The sequence below is a fragment of the Piliocolobus tephrosceles genome, chromosome 6, assembly GCF_002776525.5.
Source record: "Piliocolobus tephrosceles isolate RC106 chromosome 6, ASM277652v3, whole genome shotgun sequence".
Classification (NCBI taxonomy): Eukaryota; Metazoa; Chordata; class Mammalia; order Primates; family Cercopithecidae; genus Piliocolobus; species Piliocolobus tephrosceles.
In genome coordinates, this window is record NC_045439.1 from 34,884,870 (window position 1) to 34,908,578 (window position 23,709).

Below are 23,709 nucleotides of genomic sequence, written 5' to 3' on the forward strand. Positions count from 1 at the left end.
TCCGGCACTCCCGAGTGAGATGACCCCAGTACCTCAGTTGAAAATGCAGAAATCACCGGTCTTCTGTGTCGCTCGTGCTGGGAGATGGAGACTGAAGCTGTTCCTATTCGGCCATCTTGCTCCCCCTCCCCCTTTGTTTTTTCATGTAAACTTTAGAATAATCTTGTCTATAACTACAAAAAAACCTTGCTGGAATTTTGATAAACATTAAGAAGTTAAACTTTGTATCAATTTGGAGAAAACTGACATGATTAATGTATGTTGACTCTCCCCATTTGTAAATATAGTATGCCTCTCCATTTATTTAGCTCTTTGGTTTCTTTAGAGACAGGACTTAATCTGTCACCCAGGTTATAGTTGGATGATCACAGCTTCTGGCAGCCTTGAAATCCTGGGCTCAAGTGATCCTCCTGTCTCAGCTCAGCATCCTGAGTAGCTGGAGCTACAAATGCACACCACCATGCCCGGTTAAGTTTTTAAAATTTTTTTATAGAAACAGGATCTCACTATGCTGCCCAGGCTGGTCTTGAACTACTGGGTTCAAGCAATCCTCCTTCCTTGGCCTCTCAAAACATGAGGATTACAGAAGTGAGCCATCATGCCCAGCATTAGGGTTCTGATTCTTTCATCAGGGTTTTGTAGTTACCAAAATACAAGTCCTATTCATGTTTTGTTAGGATGCATGCCCAAGCTTTTATGTTTTTAGATGGCATCTCACTGTGTTGCCTGGGCTTGTCTTGAACTACTAGGTTCAAATGATCTTTCTGCTTCCTAAGTATCTGGGATTACAGGCACAGGCTATCGTGTTTGGCTCCATGTTTTGTTTGTTTAGGGATTGTATATGGTATATTTTAATTTCAGGGTTCACATATTCACTGAAAGAAATCTAACTGATTTTTGTAAGTTGATGTTGAATCATACAACCTTGTTAAACACATTTTTTTTTTTTTTTTGTAGTTCCAGGTTGTTTATCTATAGATTCCTTAGGGTTTTGCACACAGACCAACATGTCATCTGAAATAGGGAGTTCTATTTTTCCACTGCTGTATCTACACGCCTTTTCTTTTTCTTGCCTTATTGCACTGACTAGAACTTCTTGTACTATGTTGAATAGCAATAGTAACAGCACATATCCTTCCCCTTCTCCAGTCTCTCACCATTAAGAATAATGCAAGCTATAGAAGTTTTGTAAATGTTCTTCATCAAGCTGAGACAGTTCCTCTGCATTCCTAGTTTTTATCATAAATAAGCTCAAATTTTATCAAATGCTTTTTCTGCATCAATTGATATTATCACATGATTTTTCTTCTTTAGTCGGTTAGTACGATGGGCTATATTAACTGATTTGTCAATACTGAATCAGCCTTGCATCTCTGGAATAAATCCAACTAGGTCATGGTCTACAGATTTTTTTTCTACTTTATTATCTTCACTAATTTTTTTCAAGGAATTTTATATGTACATTCATGAGGGATGTGGTAAGTTGTTTTCTTTTTTCCTGCCTTTGTCTGGCTTTGGTATTAGGGTTTCATAATGTGAAATTTAAATGTTCCTTATCTTGTATTTTCTGGAAGCAATTGTGCAGAACTGGTGATAATTCTTCTTTAAATGTTAGGTAGAATTCTCCAGGAAAACCATCTGGCCCAGTAGATTTCATTTTTGGAGTCTTAAAATTATGAATTCAATTTTTTCAATAATCATAGGGCTATTCAAATACTGTTTCAGTTAGCTGAGTTGTGACTGTTTTCTGAGGAGTTCTCCCATTTCATCTTGTCACAATTATATGTATTCAGTTGTATACATTATTTCTTTAATATATTGTTGCTACTGGGGGGGCTGGTGGTAATATCTCATTTCATTTCTGATAGAGTAGTGCCCCCGTATTCATGAGGGATATGTTCCAAGACCTTCAGTGGATGCCTGAAACCATGGATAGTACTGAACCCTATATAACTATATACTATGTTTTTCCCTCTACCTAAAAATCTAGGATAAAGTTCTTTTTTTTTTTTTTTTTTTAAGTCGCACTGTCAACGAGGCTAGCATACAGTGACTTGACCATGGCTCACTGAAACCTCTAACTTCTGGACTCAATTGATCCTTCTGCTGATTCAGCCTCTTGAGTAGATGAAACTACAGACATGAGCCACTAAGCCCGGATAAATTTTTTTTTTTTTTTATGTTTTGTAGAGACAGTGTCTCACTATGTTGCTCAGGCTAATCTCGACCTTCTGGACTCAAATGATCCTCCCACCTCAGCCTCCTGAGTTGCTGAGATTATAGGTGTGAGCCACTGAGCCCAACTCAATAAAGTTTAATTTATAAATCAGACATAGTAAGAAATTAACAACTAGTTATAAAATAGAACGCTTATGACAATATAATGTAATAAGTTAAGTGAATGTACAATGTACTGCCCCTCTCTCAAAATATCTTATTGTATTGTACTCTCCTATTTTTAGACCACAGTTGACTGCAGAAAGAGAAACCATGAATACTGAGGAACTACTGTGTTGACAAGATTTGTTTTGTCTGTTTTCCTTTGTAAGTCTTGTTAGAGGATTTTTTCTTTTCTTTTCTTTTTTTTTTTTTTGAGACGGAGTCTTGCTCAGTCGCCCAGACTGGAGTGCAGTGGCGCGATCTCAGCTCACTGCCAGCTCCGCCTCCCGGGTCAGAAGCTGGGACTACAGGCGCCCGCCACTATGCCCGGCTAATATTTTTTTTTTTTTTTGTATTTTTAGTAGAGACGGAGTTTCACCGTGTTAAGCCCAGATTGTCTTGATCTCCTGACCTCATGATCTGCCCGTCTAGGACTCCCAAAGTGCTAGTATTACAGGCGTGAGTCACCGCGCCCGCCTGAGGATTTTCAATTTTATCATCATTTCAAAGATTTAGCGTGCGCGCGCGCGTGTGCATGTGTGCACACGCACAGGATCTGCGTTTTATGAAAAAACAAACAAATGTAAAAACCCCAAAGATGTAGCTTTTGTTTTGTTTTGGTTTGTTTAGATGGAGTCTCATTCTGTCACTCAGGCTGGAGTGCAGTGGCGCCATCTCAGCTCACTGCAATCTCTGCCTCCTGAGTTCAAGTAATTCTCTTGCCTCAGGCTCTTGAGTAGCTGGGATTACAGGTGTGCACTACCATGCCCGGCTAATTTTTGTATTTTTAGTAGAGTCGTGGTTTTAGCATGTTGGCTGGGCTGGTCTCAAGTGATCCACCCACCTGATCGCAAGTCATCTGCCCACCTTGGCCTCCCAAAGTGAGCCACCACACTTGGCCAGATCTAGCATTTTGTTTCATTAATTTCTTCTAATGTTTTTCTATTTTCAATTTCATTGACTTCTGATCTATACCATTTCCGTCTTTCGAGTTGCTTTGGGTTTATTTTGCTCTTCTCTTTCTAATTACATAAGGTTATGAGCTTAGATTACTGGTTTGGGATGTTTTGCCTTTTCTAATGCAGCGTTTAGTACTGTGAATTTCCACCTCAGCCTGCTTTAATTGTATTCCGCAATATTTCATATGTTGTCTTTTCCTTCCCATTCAGTTTACATACATTTTTCATTTCCCTTGAAGTATTTTCTTTGACCCATTGGTTACTTAGAAATATGTTTTTTAGTTTCCAAGTGCTTAGAGATTTTTCCATTATGTTTCTGTTATTTCTAGTTTGATTCCATTTTGATTAGAAAACATACTTTGTTATTTCACTTCTTTTAAATTTGAGGATGTTTACTTCATGGGACAGGATGTCTATCTTGGCATACATTCCATGTGCAACTGAGAAGAACATGTATTCTGCTGTTGTGAGTAAACTGCTTTATGTCAATTAGATCCTATCGGTTGATGTCGAAGTTCTATGTCTTTGCTGATTTTCTGTCTAGTTTTCCTTTCCATTGTGGAAGGAGAGCTGTTAAAATCACCAACTGTAATTGTGTATTTACCTATTTCTCCTTTTAGTTTTGTCAGTTTTTTTCCTTCACATTTGCAGCTCTGTTTGATGCATATATATTTAGGATTGCTGTCTTCTTGGTGGATTGACTTCTTCATCATTATGTAATGACCCTTTCAGTCTGTTAATTTTCTTTGCTCTGAAGTCTAATTTATCTGACATTATTAAGCCACCATAGCTTTCCTTTGATTCACATTTGCATGGTATATCTTTTTCCATTCTTTCCTTTCAACTACTTAGATTTCAAGTAACTCTATAGTTTATATAACTAGATAATGCTTTTCAAAATCCACTCTGCCAATCTCTGTCCTTTAACTGGTATATTTAGATCTTTTGCTTTTAATGAACTAATTTCTGCATTAGAGTTTAAGTCTGTCATTTTATCTTATTTTTCATTTATTTTCTTTATCTCTTTCTGAGAATTACTTGAGTGCTCTTTAGAATTCCTTTCTGATTTATCTATAGTGCTTTTGAATGTATCTCTTAGAACTTAAGTTTTTTTAGTGATTGCTCTATGTATTACTATGTATATCTTTATCTATATAGCTGATATCCACGTGCATCATTTTACCAATTGAAGTGAAGTGTAGAAACTTTACCTCTCTTTACTCTCTTTACTCTTCCCCATGTATAAAACACTTACATTTAAAAAATTTTGTACACGTTTGAAAAGCACATTTGACATTGTTATAGCGTTTGCTTCAAATGGCAAAATAATTTAGGAAGCTCATTAAGAAAAGTATTTCCCCATATTTTTACTCTTCCCTTCTCTCTGAAGTTCCAGGATACCCTCGCCTTTTTTTTTTTTTTTTTTTGAGATGGAGTTTCACTTTTGTTGCCCAGGCTGGAGTGCAATGGCATCATCTCAGCTCATTGCAACATCCACCTCCTGGGTTCAAGCGATTATCTTGCCTCAGACTCCTGAGTACCTGGGATTATAGGTGCCTACCACCACACCTGGCTAATTTTTTGTATTTTTAGTAGAGATGGGGTTTCACCATGTTAGCCAGGCTCATTTCGAACTCCTGACATCAGGTGACACACCTGCCTCAGCATCCCAAAGTGCTGGGATTACAGGTGTGAGCCACCGTGCCCTCCCAAGATCCCTTCTTCTATCACTTCCTTTCTGTTTAGATAGCTACTTTTTAAGGGTAGGCCCACTGGTAACAAGTTCTCTTAATTTTCCTTTATCTGAGAATATCTCAATTTCATTCCTGAAGGATATTCTCCCTGAACATAGAATTCTGGGTGGACAGTTCTTTTCTTCTATCTCTTGGAAAATTATCATGCCACTTCCTTCTGGCCTCCATGATTTCTGATGAAAAATCTGTGATTCAAATGTTTCTTCCCTTATAGGTGTTTTTGTTGTTGTTGTTGTTGTTGTTGTTGTTTTTAGACGGAATTTTGCTCTTGTCACCCAGGCTGGAGTGCAGTGGTGTGACCTAGGCTTGCTGCAACCTTCACCTCCCGGGTTCAAGCAATTCTCCTGCCTCAGCCTCCAATTGGGATTACAGGCGCCTGCCACCATGCCCGGCTGATGTTTTATATTTTTAGTAGACACAGGGTTTCGCCATGTTGGGCAGTCTGGTCTCGAACTCCTGACCTCAGGTGATCCACCTGCCTCTGCCTTCCAAAGTGATGGGATTACAGGCATGAGCCACCATGCTCAGCCATTCTTCCCTTACAGGTAACAAGTCATTTATCTTTTGCTTCTTTCAAGATTTCTTTTTTTTGGTATTTAGTGTTCAAAAACTTTACTATGATGTATCTTGTTGTGGACTTCTTTGGATTTATGCCTTTTGGAATTTGCTAAGTTTCTGGCATCGGTGGGTTTATGCCTTTGGCCAAATTTGGTAACATGTCATTTATCTTTTGCTTCTTTCAAGATTTTTTTTTTTTTTTTTTGTATTTAGTGTTCAAAAATTTTACTGTTATGTGTTTTGCTGTGGACTTCTTTGGATTTATACTGTTTGGGATTTGCTCAGTTTCTGTCATGTGTGGGTTTATGCCTGTGACCAAATTTGGGAAATTTCTTACCAAATTATTTCTTTGAATACGTTTTCAAGGCTTCCCATCTTTCTCCTCTTCTTCCAAGATACAATTGTTAAATATTTTATTGTAGTCCCACAAATTGTGAAGCTCTGTTCACTTGTTTCCCCCAGTCTACTCTTTGTTGTTCAGATTTGGTGATTTCTATTTGTTTTATCTTCAAGTTCACTGATTTTTTTCTTCTGTCCCTTCCATTTTGTCTCTGGGGACAGGGGCTTCTAGGGTATCTAGCCCACTGAAGTACCTTACATTTCAGAATTTATAATTTTTGGTAGACTGCTAATGGCCCATATCCAGGGTCCACTAGCATCCTAAAAACCTATCTACTGAGTTTTACATTTTGGTTGTTCTATTTTTCAGTTCTAACATTTCCATTTGTTTAATACCTTCAATTTTTTGCTAAGAGTTTCTGTTTTTTCATTTTTTAAAATCATGCTTGTGGCCGGGCGTGGTGGCTCACGCCTGTAATCCCAGCACTTTGGGAGGCCTAGGCAGGAGGATCACAAGGTCAAGAGATCGAGACCATCCTGGCCAAGATGGCGAAACCCCGTCTCCACTAAAAATACAAAAATTAGCTGGGCATCTCTAGTAAAAATACTAAAAATACAAACATTACTCAGGAGGCTGAGGAAGAAGAATCGCTTGAACCCAGGAGGCAGAGGATGCAGTGAGCCGAAATTGAGCCATTGCACTGCAGCCTGGTGACAGAGCGAGACCCTGTCTCCAAATAATATAATAAAATAAAAATAAAATAAAATAAAGTAAAATAAAATAAAATAAATAAAAATCATGCTTGTAATTTCTCATTGAAACATTTTCATGATGGCTGTCAGAAAATCATTGTCAGAGAATTCTAACAACTGTGTCATCTTAGTATTGGCGTGTGTTGATCGAATTTTTCCCTCAAGTTGAGATTTTCCCAGTTGCTGGTATAAGCAGTGATTTTAAATTCAGTTTTGGACATTTTGGATATTAATTTATGAGACTCTGGATCGTATTTAAATCATCTATTTAGCAGGCCTTCTTTATTACCATTCTGGTATAGAGAAAGGGACACTGCAAGGTGGGGTTGAACGTCAAGTTACCTCCATGACACCTAAGGGAAAGCAGCACCTCTGCATTGCTAGGCAGCAGCGAGAATTCCAGCTCCTTTCTGGGTCTCTCCTGATACCACCTTGGTTGGTATCAGGCATGCACGATTACTACTGCCCGTGTAGCTTTCACCCACACTTTGGTAAGAAGACCCCGTTATTGCTGGGTGTGCAAAAATGTCCTGACTCTCCATCAGGCCTCTTCTGATGCCACACAGTGGGGAGCTGGAGGAGTGCTTCATTACCACTCCACAGTGATGAAAGTTCCAGCTCCTCACTTGGCCTTCTCTAATAATGCCTCAGCAAGGATTAAGGAGGAGGGAACGCTGTGGGTTTGTTGTTGTTGTTAGTTTGTTTTTGTAGTGTGCAGTTGGAGTAGAGAAGTTCCTGCTTTACAGTTTTCTGTCTTGAGTTTGCCCCTTTTTTTTTTTCTCTTGGTCCTTTTGCTAAAAAGAACAGACGTTTGGGGGACATTTTGGCCGTGTCTATGGGCATTTCCAGTTTGCTGACTTCTTCAGCCCAAGACTGGGATATACGAGCAAAGAGAAAACCCAGGGTCTGGGCTGTGGCATTCCTGAGATCTCAAGGCCCCTAACCAGCCCGCTGCTTCTCTCCACCTTTCAGATTCATTTTATGTTTGTTTTATACACATGACCAAGGTTGCTGGCTATACCCAGCAGGAAGAATGCAGAGAAATACATCTATTCCATCTGTCCAGAATACAAAGTCCAAACATAGTTTTTAAAATATTTTGTTCAATTTTCCTGGTTATTCTCAATGGAGGCTGGTCTGCAATAAGCAACTTTGTCATTACTGAAAGTAAAGACCTTGATCATTAAAACAAACAAAAAATTTCTTGTAATTCACATTATTTGCTTTGATTTGTTCTTCATATACATAACTCCCTTAACTACTTCCTGAAGATACATCTCTATACAGTCCTCCAAAAAGAATGACAAAGAAACTGGAAAAATTTGGTGTTGAGAGCAAAAAATGCCAGTTAGAAAATGTATATCCTCATTGGGAATTACTAACAAAAATCCAACTGCTTTAAAAAAATGACATATGGATACTAAGTAGTAAAGTTGTAAAAAAAAAAAAAAAAAAAAATCTGACAGATGCTTTCAAAATTATTTATATAAAAGTACACAGATATATTCTAACCTATTTTTATCTTTGGCATAATGTAAAGGAAATACTCCATACACACAATAATTTTATCTAATAATGTATTATGCAAAATTTCTCACAAAGATAAAATGTTTCATACTGGCTATTAAGTTGATAATAAATGTACCTGATTTTTTTGACATTGAGATGAATTTTAATTCCACAGAAAAAAGTCTTCATTGCAGTACTGTTTGTAAGAGAAAAGGACTTAAATCTACACATAAATGCCCATCAATGGAGAAACTTATGAAATAAACTATGGTACAGCAGTACAACGAAATACTATGCAGTAGTAAAAATGCTGGGAAACCTTTCTGTGTACTGACAAAAAAATCTCAAAAATATATTACTAAATGAAAAAAGCAAGTGTCTACAGCCTGTTTTACTTTGTATAAGGGGTGAAATGCATGGAATACTATGCAGCCATAAAAAGGATGAGTTCATGTCCTTTTCAGGGACATGGATGAAGCTGGAAACCTTCATTCTCAGCAAACTATCACAAGGACAAAAAAACCAAACACTGCATGTTCTCACTCATAGGTGGGAACTGAACAATGAGAACACATGGACACATCACACACTGGGGGCCTGTCAGGGGGTGGGGGGCTGCGGGAGGGATAGCATTGGGAGAAATGCCTGGTGTAAAGACAAGTTGATATGTGCAGCAAACCAACATGGCACTTGTACACCTATGTAGAAAACCTGCATGGTGCACACATGCACCCTAGAACTTAATTTTTTTAAAAAGGGGGTGAGGTAAAGTTGCATATGCGTATTTGGTGGTATCTGCATAATTAAACAGAAATACAGAAACTAATAAGGTGATTAACTACGAGGCAGGGGAGAAAAGGGTCATAGGAATTGGCAGAAATCGAACCCCTGAATGTAAACATAGATACACTGCTTTGATTTTGGGACCATTTGAAACTATTGCCTACTTTGGATAAATCCTACAGGAAAGAAATTAGTTTAACTTTTTATTTTAAAGCTGAATTTAAAACGCAATCCCCAATTCGAAATCCAGAAGACTGAAATGTTTGCCACCAATTCTTGTGTCTTTCTGAACTGTGATCTGAGTCCTCACATGCTCACATGTGATCTCAGTCTTGCTGTGTTCTCTCACTGCAAACTGCAGTCCTACCATAGCCACATGTCTTCCAGATGCTAACACTATCAGTCCCATTAATCGCAGAATCTTCTCATTGGAAGGGACTCCATCCTGTCATCCAATCCAGTCTCAGCCAGGCAAAAGGACAGGGATGGGTCAGCACAGCGTGATCACTACTTGCAAACACACAAGACAAAGCTACAGATGCCACTGATTTCTTCCCCTGACTAGATGGCCATTGTGGATGTCTCCTTCCTGAAAATGTACATATGGATCTACCAGTTGTCTGGAATCAATTTGGTAGCCATCTGAACTCTAAACATGCATTAGCTAACATCATAATCTAAGAGATGATTAAAATTCTAGGAATGGCAATTGTTCTGCCAAAGCTTCATTTACAGAAAATCAGTTTTGGAAAAAATATTTCCCCTATGGGTCATTTTTCAAAATTAGCTGCCTGAATCAAAGAGAAAATGGCTAGTCAAACTCATTTATCTTCACAATAAAATAATGCGGCAAGGCAATGAATAGGCGAAGTCAGCAGAGAATTTCATTCATGTCCTTAATCAAAGGGTCAGTGCTATTCGTTACCACATAAACATTGCTCATTTCCTTACATCCATTCTTGAGATATTTATTGCAGAGTTAAATTAAATATGATCACTTTCTCCCTTACTCTAACTTCAATAACCTGAAGGATAACTTCTTAAAATTTGAGAACCCAATAAATATTTTCATTTCCCTGCATTTTTAATAATCTAGAAAAACAGTGAAGATTAGTTAGGCAAAGTCATTACCGTGTACATGAAACCTGACATTTCCTAATGAAAACAGAACTACCAATTTTCTCTACTGCAAACTAGCAACTGTTCCTTAAATATTTATAAACCAGACCCATTCCAATTTTATTTGGGTTTAACATATTACACTGAATACTGGGCACTGAGGTCTGCAGCAATATAATTCCAGTTTCTTCTCCCATTCATTGGGAGGGAAAGGAGGACAGGGTGGCTGATGTACTGGTTACGAATACAGGCTCCAGAGTCTGAATGCCTGGATTCAAGACCGGCCTGCACAGACTCTAACTGTGATTGGTCTTTGTGTCTCAGTGCTCTTAGCTATAAAACAGGAACAATAATAGTATCAAAGGGTTCTGAGGATTAATTAAAATAATTCATGGAAACTGTTTCACACAGCGCCTGGCCTAGTCACTGTCAATAAAAATCACCTACTTTTATTACTCCCTTACATGTGCCTCACACTCCTGCTGAGCGGGATTCCTTGCTCCCTCATGAACGCACTGTGTGCTTCTGTCCTTCCGAGCCTCATTCCTATTGTTCTGAGTATGGACCATGCAACTGCTTATTCCCTGGCCTAAGGAAATCTTCTTCCCCTCCAAGGCCCATCTCATTCTGATCCAGTTAACCATTATGACTTGTCCCCATTGGCTTGTACCTCCATTGCTCTTTGTTTGCAATTCTCTTACTAGATTTATTATATTAACCCTGACATCCATTACACTAATTTATGACCCTGTCTCCTTCATGGATAAGGACTATGTCTTACTAGCCTATTTTGTGCTCTACAGTATTTAACAACCTGCAGAGTCATACTTAAAAAGCATTTACTGGATTTGAAAGAGTCCTGCTTACTTGTGAAAGTAAGCATAATATATCAACTACAACAGAAGCTCTCTCATAGGATATGTATAAAGATTAAATGAGATAATGCATGTAAAGGGCTACTAACAAGTTATTATCTTATTATCAGCAGCTCCTATTTCTTGAATGTTTTATCACATGCCCAGCATTGTACTAAGGGCTTTACATGTGGGAACACCTTAAGCCAGGGCTTGACATAATCATCTTTCATTCCCCTTGCACAGAGTAGATGAAATATAGGTATTTTTAAATGACTGTTGAAGAAAAATGGCTCTGATATGGCAAATTTAAAAGTATTTGAATTTTCTACATTATTTAAAAGTTGACTTGATTAAATAATAAGTTTCCTAATACTTCACAGTATAGTTTTTTAAATTATTTATTTATTTTTTTAGAGATAGGGGTCTCATTATGTTGCCCAGGCTGGTCTCGAACTCCTGGGCTCAAGCAATCCTCCTGCCTCAGCTTCCCAAAGTGCTGGGATTACAGGTGTGAATGACACCACCCAGCCTATAGCATAGTTTTAAGCATCAAAATATTCCAATATTCTACAATGAATTCCTAGTTAGAAATAAAAAAAAAAATAAAGAAAACAGATTTTTAAAAAAGAAATTAAAAACAAAGTAATTCGAGATCTGTAAATGGGATCTTGGAAATCTTAAAATTGAAGACCAGTATTATGCAAATTTGTATCCAGTGCTCAGGACTATTAAGTGATAATGGGTAAGAAAAATAGCTCTGGGAACTTCTGTACGCCTCAATCCCTTTGACTGTAAAATAGCCCAATAGCTGCAATCTATTGCACCGGGCTACTGTGAGGATTAAATCAGATTATGCCAGTAAAGTGATTAGAACATAGTAAAATGAAACATGTATTTATGTCATTTGTTTTTATCATGAGATGCACCCAATTGTACTGTAAGTGAAGATCAAGGTGCATGGCAGTAAGAACACAAATTTTCTAAAGCATCAAGTGTTCTAAATTCTTATCAGTGTGAAAATATTAGCAGGTTATCTTTGTCTTCTCATTGCCATTTTAACAATTGACATGGGCATCAGTAGGGAGTGAAAGGCTGGGCGCGGTGGCTCACACCTGTAATTCCAGCACTTTGGGAGGCCGAGGCAGGTGGATCACCTGAGGTCAGGAGTTCAAGACCACCTTGGCCAACATGGTGAAATCCCATTTCTACTAAAAATCAAAAATTAGCTGGAGTGGCGGCGCACCCCAGTAATCCCAGCTGAGGTGGGAGAACTGCTTGAGCCCAGGAGGCAGAGGCTGCAGTGAGCCGAGATCGCACCACTGTACTCCAGTCTGGGCAACAGGGACCCCATCTCAAAAAAACAAAAAAAGTAGTGAAAGTCCCAGAAAGGCCTCAGGATGGAGAATGCAAAAGACTGGATAAGCTACAAAGAATTAGTTCATTTTCTAAAATAAATTTCTTCAGGAATTGAAACGCATACTTCAGCTCCCACACATATATCATTGTCAAGTTAAATTAAAAAACAAATTATTAGATTTTTGTGCAGTGTTTTCTTTTATATTTAATAGATAAAATTTTAATTTGTTTTTCTGTTCACTTTAGTTTTTGATAGTGGTAAAATGAGGAATTAGAGCAGCAAAGATTTGAAAGGCAAAATGCCACAATATAGGACACAAATTGTGTCTTCTTTTTCAAAGCATGGTTATGTAAGACAGTTAATAAAAACATAAAATATATTAAAAGAATCATTTAAACCAAATGTAAAAAGAGATTTAAAGCTCCTTCTGATGAGTCCAGTTTCCTGGTACCACACTGTGAATCTCTTTAAATATAAAGACACACAAAGCTGGAAATTTTAAAATATGACGACACAGATGGAAACTAAAAATGCTTTGCAATGATTCATATGCGCAATCCACTGTACTTATAAGCATTTCCTTTTTCAAATCTGTATTTGTAAAGGCACCAAAATAATCAGTTTCTCAGAATAATTCCAAGGCATTAATGAGATTTCCTACCAAAAAAAATTACTCCCAAGACTAAAAGCCTAAGTATGCATGTCATCTGCTTTATCTCAGTACAATCCGGGCTTTGACTGCTGTATGTATGGAGATAAAAAGAGACAGAGGCCAACCCCCGGTGCTCTTTAGTCCAGACATGGAGTTGTTCATACAGAATAGCATGCTTTGAACCTCTAGATTCTACTGTGTAGTAAAACACTACTGTCTAATAGTAATACTCTTGTTGAACAGGATGACATATTTAAGGCACTTACTTTCAAAGTAAAATTGAAGAGACTGACTTATTGCCAAATTTTAATTTTGCCTAGTAAAGATATTAAAGAAAACAACTATCATATATTATAATTAATAATTTATGAAGGAAGGGACATTTTAATACTTCCAAGAATAGGAAGGCCATAATTTCAAAATAATGGCCAGTTTTGTGAATTAAATAAACTTTGAGTCCAACTCTTTATAGTGTTCTTATCTTTCTCATGTGGATAGGACTATAAAATGTTTATCAGAGATCAGCACCATCTGTGATCCAGCACTTGGCAATCACTAACTGATGACATAAAATGTGTCAGAAATCCTCATAATGTCTACAATTAGGGTATCCATTTTTTATTTAATACAGTTAAAACAAAAGAAAATGGCAATATCTCCTGTACATAATCTGTTTTAATAGAAATTTCAAATGTTAAGTATATGACTATATTATCAATGTCTAAATGTTTTTATTCTCCTTGATAAACATTGTAGTAGAAATGGCTGAATCAATAAAGTTGGACCTAAACATCATTTTTCTACTCCTTTGTTAGAATAAATGTTCAGAATATTTACTGGAAAACAGCCTCCAAAATGTTGTTTATATGTCAGTAGTCTTTTGAAGCATTCAAAGGGCAACGAATTTTCACATTATGAACATGGATACTCACAGCATTCTTTAAATATATGTGTCAAATAGACATTAGCTGTGTATTATGAAAAGTGAAATGGATAGAAAAAGGCAAAAATTAGAAAAGAGACACCTGGCCAGGCGCAGTGGTGCATGCCTGTAATCCCAGCTACTCGGGAGGCTGAGGCAACAGAATCGCTTGAACCTGGCAGGCAGAGGTTGCAGTGAGCTGAGATTGTGCCACTGCACTCCGCCTGGGTGACACAGTGAAACTCTGTCTCCCCCCCAAAAAAAAGAGAGAGAAAAGAGATATCTAACTATTGCTTCATTATATATTCTTAGTGGCTGAATTAAAATAATAAATATACCTTAAAACCGATTTTTTTGGACTCCCATTCACTTTAATAAAATTGGAATTTTTGATAAAGGAAATTCTATCCAAATTTGTTCACAAAATGACATTCAATAGCTGGACCCTTCTGTGAAAAATGAACATAATGGGAAAACAAGAAATACATAAACTATCTGAACTAATTTTATTTTTGGAGGAATTTTTAAATGTAATGAAACTACTGCCACCCACTACTAGGATGCAATATGGCCAAAATGCTAAAAGAATTAAAGGAAGAGTACATAAATACATTATCTATAAAATTAGCCCATATGCTGAAATTACTCTAAGTAGAATGTGAAATTTTACATTTTTATATTTAAAAATCTTGGCTAGAATGTATCTTTGATGGTACTAATAGACTTTGAAACTCTAAGCTTTTAAGAACAGCACAGTGAAGTAGCACAGACTTTGAGGCAGACTATGTTTGCACCCTGGTTCCAAAACTTACTAACTGTGTGAAATTGGACTTATTACTTAATCTCTCTGTACCCCAGAGTCCTTATCTCTAAAATGCGAATAATAAGAGTACCTTTCTCACAGGGTAGGGAGATTAAATGAGATAACATATTTAAGGCACTTAGAAAAGGGACTTGCAAATATGCTCATTATTATTAATTATTATAACTATTATTTACTCTCAGACACTCAAAAAACGTACTGTACATATGGAAGATTATCAAAAGAATTCAACATAGTTTAAAGTGCCTTATTTATAAATTCTGACATACAGAATTTCATCAGATGAGAAATGTTCAGAGTTCAGAGTTAAGTAAAAACAAAATGAGTAATTGCAAAGACAGTGTCTTTCACAATAAAAGGTTATCAGTTTTCTCCATCAAAACAAGAAACATTAAGGTCTGTATTCTGGAAGCCTAGCAGGAAACCTGAGCAAGAATGCTCTCCTCGGAAAGGCAAACTCACCCCTTGTTCATCCAGTTTCATGAGCTGCTCTGTGACCTTGGGCGTGTTGAAGGCCAACCGCAGGCACTGGACATTGAGCTCGGGAACCACATGCTCCAGCACTTCTTTGAGAGGCAGGCCTCTGGCCGTTGAGTGCTTGGCTGTTGATGGAATGGCATCCTCCAGGACGGAACCTCTCAGTGTCATGAGCTGCAAGAGAGACAGGTGCTGTGGTGAGGCTTCTGGGATGTGAGATGCCTGAACATATGTACACGCACTGCAGGCCTGGACTGTGGGGCTCCTCACAGAGCTAGGGAATGATTTTTGATGGGTAAAGCCAGTGAGGGAGAAACAATGAGAGAAGTGATGTAGGATACTGTCATATGAAAAATGAAATCAATGCTTTCAAGACAAGGGTGAGTCCAAAGGAGCACATAATCAAGACTTCTGAGGATATTTATTTAAAGACCAAAAATAACATTTCCTTAAAGAGATCAGTAAAGATCAAGGTCTCTATATGGCTATACAATGTCACTATGCATACTAATTAGGAAATTAAGAAGGCAGAATCCCAGAGCAATGTCTGAAGAATAAATACTTAGAGTTTGGATGTTATACTTCTTTGAATTGTAAAAAGGGAGAGAGAAAATTTTAAACTTTGTAATGCATGGCTGACAAGCATAAACTATTCATGTCATCAAATGCTGCTGCCACCGGGCAATCATCACCATCAGTACAGCAGCACAGGCAACAGCAGCTGAAGTTACTTTAGATTTTCTCTTATTTCTTAAAATACCTTCCCTTCTTAAAATACCCACCATTAATACCTTAAGCAAAGACATTTTCCTACGTAATGATAATGTGTTGGAGAAAAGTTAACCAGACATGAAGCCTAAAGTAGTCTTAATTTCCAAATATGTCTACAAGGCAAACTTGTTAACATAATTTAAATACTGTATGGGGAAAGAAGAGAAAACCCATCAAACTGAATACATTTCCACTTAGCAATAGGAGCTACAAAAGCCAGTGGAGTGCATGTTGAAGACTGACTGTCAAAAATGAGGGTGAGAGGTCAGAAAGACACAATGCAATCTCAGAAGGACAAGTATATCCAATAAAGCATAACAAGGTCAGGTCCTTAGACAGTCCAAAGGCAGAGAATGGATCACAGTGGCTCAGGGCATAAAGAAAGGCCCCATCGAAAGGGATGGTTTTAGGAAGTGGCCATGAAATAGAGGAACAATTTCTACAACAAGAAAATGTCAAGAGAGAACATGAGCAAAGGTATGGAGATTGGGAATAAAGGGAGTAAGTGGGAAGGAGTGATTATTGTAGACGGACACAAAGAGAGTACAGGGAGAAACGGATGATGCAGCTGTGAGCTGGGGGTGCACAGAAGACCCTGAAGCTGACTGAGTGGTACACACCTCATTGGGCTCCTACAGGTCAGCTCAGGACGTGTTCGTAGGGGGATGATGTATACTCAGAAATTAAGTTGCAAATAAGATGAACTGTGAGAGGAAGGAATAGAGGCAGAGAATGTAGTTAAAAATGGAGGCCCTAACAGTCTTCAGGCAAACTAGGCACGACTTAGGATTTGCAAGGAAATGGAAACCAAAGGAAGAATCACCAGGGAAGTAAAATCTAGAATCTAGAAAATGGGTGTCCAATATTTTGGCTTCCCTGCACCACACTGGAAGAAGACTTGTTTTGGGCTACACACAAAATACACCAATAGCTGATGAGCTAAAAAAAAAAAAAATGACAAAAAAAATCATAATGTTTTAAGAAAGTTTATGAATTTGTGTTGGGCCACATTCAAAACTGTCCTGGGCCACATGCGGCCCTCCGGCCGTAGGTTGGACGAGCTTGATCTGTAACATTTGCCCACAGATGGGGTCAAGACAGATGGGAGAAGAAAAAGCAAAATTTATCAATGTCTTACTCTCAATACAGGAAAAAGGTAATAGAAATATTTGCAGTCTATTCATTTGATGAGCATCCTTTTTCTTTCATTATAAACAATTTCTTCTCATATTAATAACAAGTAAAAATTATTTTCCTATTAATGTATAATTTAACACAAATGGTTTTTATTTTGTTTTTACATCATGGAAAATGGCTAACTCAGTTATTTGACTCTTTCCTTCATAAGATAATACATAGCTTGAAATAGGGAGCCACAAAGGCTAGGGGTGTTCTCAATTTAGAAGCTAAGACCAAATTCGAGTCATTGCATCCTAAGCCACAGAAAGCAGCTAACTCATGAAAGCCAAAGCAGATGAGAAAAAGAATGGCTCATTTTTTACATCTGAATCACCAGTATTACTGATATTTTTCTTAATGACTTCCAGAAACAAGAATGAAGTGAGTCCTCATAAGTCCTCGTGTTCCTATGCTTAAAAACACTCACATGCCATAAAATTTTGCTCATAAACAAACTGCCATGCCTACAAAGGTATGTATTTTCTTTTATGTTTTGCAATGTTTATTTATACTAAAATGAAAGAGATTTGTTTGTATTTCTGTTATCTTGCTGCCGCTTACTGAAGTCACCAGAGTGTCACTGTCGTGTTTTCTTTTTTCTTGCCATATTTATCTGCATGAGAAATTAGCAACATGAGAAGTCTCTGATACAAATTAAATCTTATTTCATTTGTATTAAGGAAATAGGTTTCAGTGAAAAGAGTGAAGGAACTATCTCTCAAAGTCCAGGAGCTACAGACCAGGACCAATATCTGGAAACATTTCTATCAAAAGTCTTATACAATATTACCATTAAACCAAATTTAGGGATTATTTATTACTAGAAAGAAAAAAATTATACAAAACCTAGTGGCAATTAATTACATAAACATTAGAGGGACGAAGGAAGAAAGGAAGGGAGGAAAAGGAGGAAAGACATGGAGAAAGGGATGAAAGGAGACAGGGAAGGAGGGAAGCAAGCGAGAAACAGGGAAGCAAAGCACCATTTGACACATCAGGCACATTGTACTGAACAACTCAGACTGAAGTCCCACCCTCATGGGGCCTGCACTCCAGTGGACAGATTAAAAGCAAACAAAATGACTAAGTACAACAGAGAAGACAGTGTTAAGTATTAATGAAAAATAAAGCATTTAATTGGATATGAAATGGGAGGGGAGTAGAAATCTTAGATTCAGTGGTCAAGGAAAGCCTCCGTGGTTTCTGAGTAAAGGCCAGATGGAGATGAGGCAGCCTGACAGAGAACACAGCAGTGGGGAGGGCCCTGAGGCAGAGGTGTCCTGAGGTGGCCCAGGGAGGAAGGAGGCCAGTGTGGCGGGAAAAGACTGAGCCAAGAGGAGTTATCAGGGATGAGGTGCAGAGAGATAACAGGGAAGCAGATGTGCATGATCTCCTAGGCTAGCAAGGACAGTGGCTGTTTCTCAGAGGGAGATGAGGAAGCTTTCAAGGATTTTGAACTGAGGAATGACGAGATCTGAATGACATTTCAAAGGAACACTTTGGGTCAAAAGGAGGCAGGGCTTCAGCATAGAAGCAGGGAGACCAGTTCTCAGAGCAAGACCAGGACCAGGACTGGGCAGTGAGGGTGGGAGTAGTAGTTGAACTCTGGGCATATTGTGAAGACAAAATGAACCAGCGTTGCTGACAGACCAGATCTCAGGGTCAGGAAGCAGAAGATGGGAATAAAGTGTGGCTTTCATGGTTTCTGACCTGAGAAAACGCAATAATAAGAGTTGTCATGAAGTGAACATTAATTTGAATGTAAAAAACAAGTGGTAATGGTTTTTTCTGAACACTTGACTTGAACGTTTCAGTCAAAGGCTAAGGAAACAGACCCAAGGGACACAACTTATTCAAATGGGTTAGCTGGAGAACAGAATCTTATGACCACAGAACGCAAATAGAACATTTTGGGTCAAGGGAGTAAAGCAGAAAGAACAGAGGTGGGCAAGGTAAGAGTTGGTGTGGTTCACAGACCATAGCAGAATTTAGGGCAGAAACTCAGGTAGGAGACAGGCGCTGCGATCAGATGTAAGCAGCCTGCAAGACATGCTGAGAAGGGAAGCTCATGGAAACCAGTGACAGCATCTGACTGAGAAAGAAAGAACTGTAGGAAACTTTAATCTCTGGTATGAAGGATGGGATGAGTAAGTGACAAGGAAATGAATTTAGGTGGATAAAAAAACAACACAGAAAAGGAAGAATATGATGGGAATTTAAATCAGAGTGGCCTTGGGAAGGGAAAAAGAAGATAATGGGAAAGACAAAAATACTTGGAAGTAAGGTAACAGAGTATCACTAAAAACTGGTAAGAATGGCCAGGTGTGATGGCTCACGCCTGTAATCCCAGCAGTTTGGGAGGCCGAGGTGGGTGGATCACCCAAGGTTGGGAGTTCGAGACCAGCCAGACCAACATGGAGAAATCTTGTCTCTACTAAAAATACAAAATTAGCTGGGAGTAGTGGCGCATGCCTGTAATCCCAGCTACTCGGGAGGCTGAGGCAGGAGGATCGCTTGAACCCGGGAGGCAGAGGTTGCAGTGAGCCGAGATCGCCATTGCACTCCAGCCTGGGTAACAAGGGCGAAAATCTGTCTCAAAAACAAACAAACAAAACTAGTAGGATCTGGGAAGCTACAGAGGAGCAACTACGTGCATACAACTCCAAAACAGAACGTGATGTTCTTCGTGCCTTTGTGCTCAACAAAAGAATTTACACCACTTAATGATTAGCTTTGCCACGGAGAAGAAGCACATGAGAGTATGTTAGTTCATTTCTCTCTGTCCAGTGTAAACAACACATTAGATATTTAAGTCTTGTCTTTAAAAGTCCTATATTTAATTTCCCTGGAGTTCAGGCTTAGGAACAATTATTAAGTGATGCCAACCCCAGAAACTTGCTTTGCATTCAATGGGGGAAATAAAGCCAAATGCCCTATTTAAACTAGTTTCAAAACTATTATTTTCTAGATGACTCAAGGGTATTAAGTATTAATACATAACAAAAATCCTAAAGTGAATTAGCAGTTGAGAGGCAGTAAATTGATAAGTGGCCCAATTATACAGCTTTACAAGGAAAATGGAGAACCTCATAATCTCAAACTTGTTCACGGGTTTTTTAAAAAAATGCTGTATGGGTTCTTTTTATTTTTATTTTTCCATTTCTTTTCTTTTCTTTTTTTTTTTTTTAGCCCAAATTTCATTTTAAAATAAAAACTCATACATTGGGTATATTTAGATTCCTAAAGAGCACTAACAGCCTGTTCCACTTAAAACTAGATAGCCCCTGGTTCAAAGAATCCACCTTCTAGGTCTCAGACAATGGGTCCCAAAGATAGTGGACTTCCTCCACTCTGATAGTGGAAGAAATCAAGAGTCTCTTTCCCGCCTTCTTCTTGGGCGAAGGTATGAGCTCAGAAAGAGCTTGGAAGAGTGAATTAAGTCTTCGGTGGCCTTCTCTTATCCCTAATATCCTGGCTCCTCAAGTTAGCTTGGTGCTTTCCAGTAGCTCTAAGAAGGATACACAATATCCCACTGGGGATTCTGAGGGCTCCAATTTCCTTGGGCAACACTTAACGGACATATCTTTCTCTGAATCAAAACTCCTCATTCGTAGATTGCATCTATTCGGAGTCTGATGAAAAGAAGGGATCCAGATCTAACCATCTTGTCCACCTCCATCTCCACCGGAATAAATGAAAGGGGACTTTGCTTATTCCAAAGACATCTGTAACCATGTGCTATTAAATTTAATTGCTTTGCTACTGCTACTATTTGCTTTCCCCGCCCCCCATTTCAGTTAAACCTCAAATCTCTCTCATTTGCGACTTACCTCACTAGTTCTAAAAATTATCCGGTAGTTGTATGGAGATCCATTTTCTTTCGTTTCATCTGGTTTTTCCCTTCGAATGCTCACAGCCACTGGACCAAGATTCTCATCAGCCCCAAAATAGTTCCAGTGTTCTTAGGTAAAATAAGACAAAACAAAGTTAGAAAATCTACCTAACACTTTGAAAATGGTACATTCTGCTCAGTATTTAAGGTCGTCACTCAGAAATTATATTAATAAAATGTAAACATTTAACAAATATTAATATTCTTCAATTAGTTATAAAAACAAAGACTTGGCTACACAGGTTTAGTTCCAGAGAAGATAACGCTGAACACAGGTGGCCTGTTGAGTTTTTCACTACTCTACAGATTACTACTCTACCATTTCTCAAAATAAATTTGTATTTTCTCTCTCTCTCCCACCATTTAAATAGGCTACATTTGTACGTGCTTCCTTGCCTAAGAGAAGGCTTGTGCCAGGGCTTTTTAGCTTTTGTTTTTCAAAAAAATTCTAAACATATTAAGAACAGAGTTTGAAGAAAAGGGGATTCCACCAGATTAAAAAAGATGTCCCTGGACTGGAGAGAGAGATGTGTGCTGCGAGTCACTGGGCAGCACTCTGCTCCCAAGTAGCCTATGTATGCTGGAGTAGGAGCTCAGAGGAAAGAGCTTCACAGTGCCCCAGGGAGGCAGGACCCAGGGCTCTGGACCACAGCACGTATCCCACAGTGCAAGGCTAATGTAACTTGTGTGGCCAGGTGACTGATGAGCCTAGGGCCTCTCTTCAATGTTCTGGCCTTTTGCCCAAGGCCCCACACCTTAGCACAAGCTTCCAAAGGACTGGCGCTGAATTTACCTTCCTCTTGACAAAGAGAAAGATGGGGATCAAAATTAAGTTAATTTATAAAAAATACTGAAAAATGGTATTTACTGTGCATATACATCTTTTAAAAATTTAAACTGTTTATACATGAGATGTTCACAGATGAAGTCCACAAAACATGAAAATATATGAAAAACTAGAACAGATAATTTGTTTTTCAAACCTCCAAAATGCTTAATTTACATTACTGTATTTCACTTATATCTGACACGGCTAAATGACTGCATTGTGACATAACATCTCATTATCACACAAAATGCATACACACTTGAAAATACATGTTATTTCCATACAAAATATAAGTATTTGAAAATCCATGAGAATAATAAGAAAAAACAGCATAAATGTCGAATCATGTGGTTTAAAATTAAGTAATGCATATGAAAATACTTTGCAGGTACGAAAGCACAATTACAAAAGCTACAATCATAAATGTTGAGGGTTCTCTAAGAATATTATCATAAGCCATGGAAATTCAAAAGAAGAAAAACACAATGGGAATACAAGCAACAAATATCTCATATATGAGAAATAACCCACTAAATGTCACAAAATTCATGTACAGACACTTATGCATATCCTCAAAGCACAGCACATGAGAATCACACTCAGATTATTTACTCTTACTTTGCACACAATTCTAATAAGCTTGGTTGTCTGGTCTTCAAGCTCACAGCTTTATTTCAGAGGTGTGATAATTCCAGATGTTGACAAAGTCCAGGGTGTAGGGCTGATACAGACTTGCATGCAGACAGCAATGTGATAGAACAACTGACAACAAGGAAGAAAACAGAAAGGGAGGAGACAGAAATAGTATAAAAAAGCGGACAAGAACTTAAAGAAAAACAAGACAGCAGTCTGGGGCCATTTACTGAAGGAGCAAAGAGCTTAACACGCTTCAGTAACCTCAGAGGATATTGTACCACTGCAGGACTGAACAACAGTGGATGCAACAGAATGTGAGTCACATTCATTACCTGGTCCTTGTACTTCATGGACTCTAATAAAAACCAACTTCTAGGAACTCCTCAAGTACACCCCACATATCTCACAATGGGCAGGTGGCATGGCAGTTCTCTGCTGCTAGAGAAATTCCCAGATAAAGGGCCACCATAAATTCCATCAATAACGTCAACTCATCCTCATCCTCAAGCTTTCCCTGGTCAGCTCCTCTCTCCGTTTTTCCAGGGCAGATGTGGCAAACATGCTCTATTCTCCCTTAACCACCCCTCAACTCCCTTCTCCTCAATCTTGGCAAATGACAATGTGTCTACATCACAAAGGAAATAAAGAAGCTATTTCAGATGCAAACTTACTCACCATCCACACAAAGTCACCAGCATCCAGACTCTAGCTTCTTTTTCTGTATGATCCAAAGCCCCACCCCCACGCCCACCCCCATTTGCCCATTCCCCCTTCCTAGGGACTCAGGTGCCTTGATGACCCTCTTTTAATCTTCAACTTCTCCCTCTAGACTTGCTAATTCCCATCATTGTTCAATTACGTTTAAACTCACATTTATTCTCAACTCCTTACTGCCTGTCAGAATTAAAGTTATCTCCTTTTTTCTTTCTTCCATTGGAAATTTCTTGAAATAGCTGTCCAATTCCTCACTTCAGAATTAACATCTGACTTCCATTGCATGGGTCACCAATGACTTTCTCAAAGTTAAAACAAATGATACTTTTGGTCCTTACCTGGCTCAAACTCTCCATAACATCTAGCACAGGTGATCACTTCATGTTTTCTAGAAACACTCTTACTTCCCTGTTCCTATGACATTGCCCTCTTCTGATTTTCCTCCTA

General features: G+C 38.3%; 1 protein-coding gene across 9 annotated transcripts in view; it reads right to left on the reverse strand.

Annotated features, from left to right (window-relative positions):
- The window catches only part of SIPA1L1 (signal induced proliferation associated 1 like 1), a 416,028-nt gene that overhangs the window by 102,299 nt on the left and 290,020 nt on the right, over window positions 1-23,709 (reverse strand). For all 9 annotated transcript variants that reach the window (XM_026455910.1, XM_026455874.1, XM_026455879.1 and 6 more), the window contains 2 exons: window positions 21,022-21,152; window positions 15,227-15,415 (listed from right to left, as the gene is read on the reverse strand). In XM_026455910.1, the coding sequence (XP_026311695.1) occupies window positions 15,227-15,415; window positions 21,022-21,152 (320 nt within the window). The remainder of the gene's footprint in view (window positions 1-15,226; window positions 15,416-21,021; window positions 21,153-23,709) is intronic.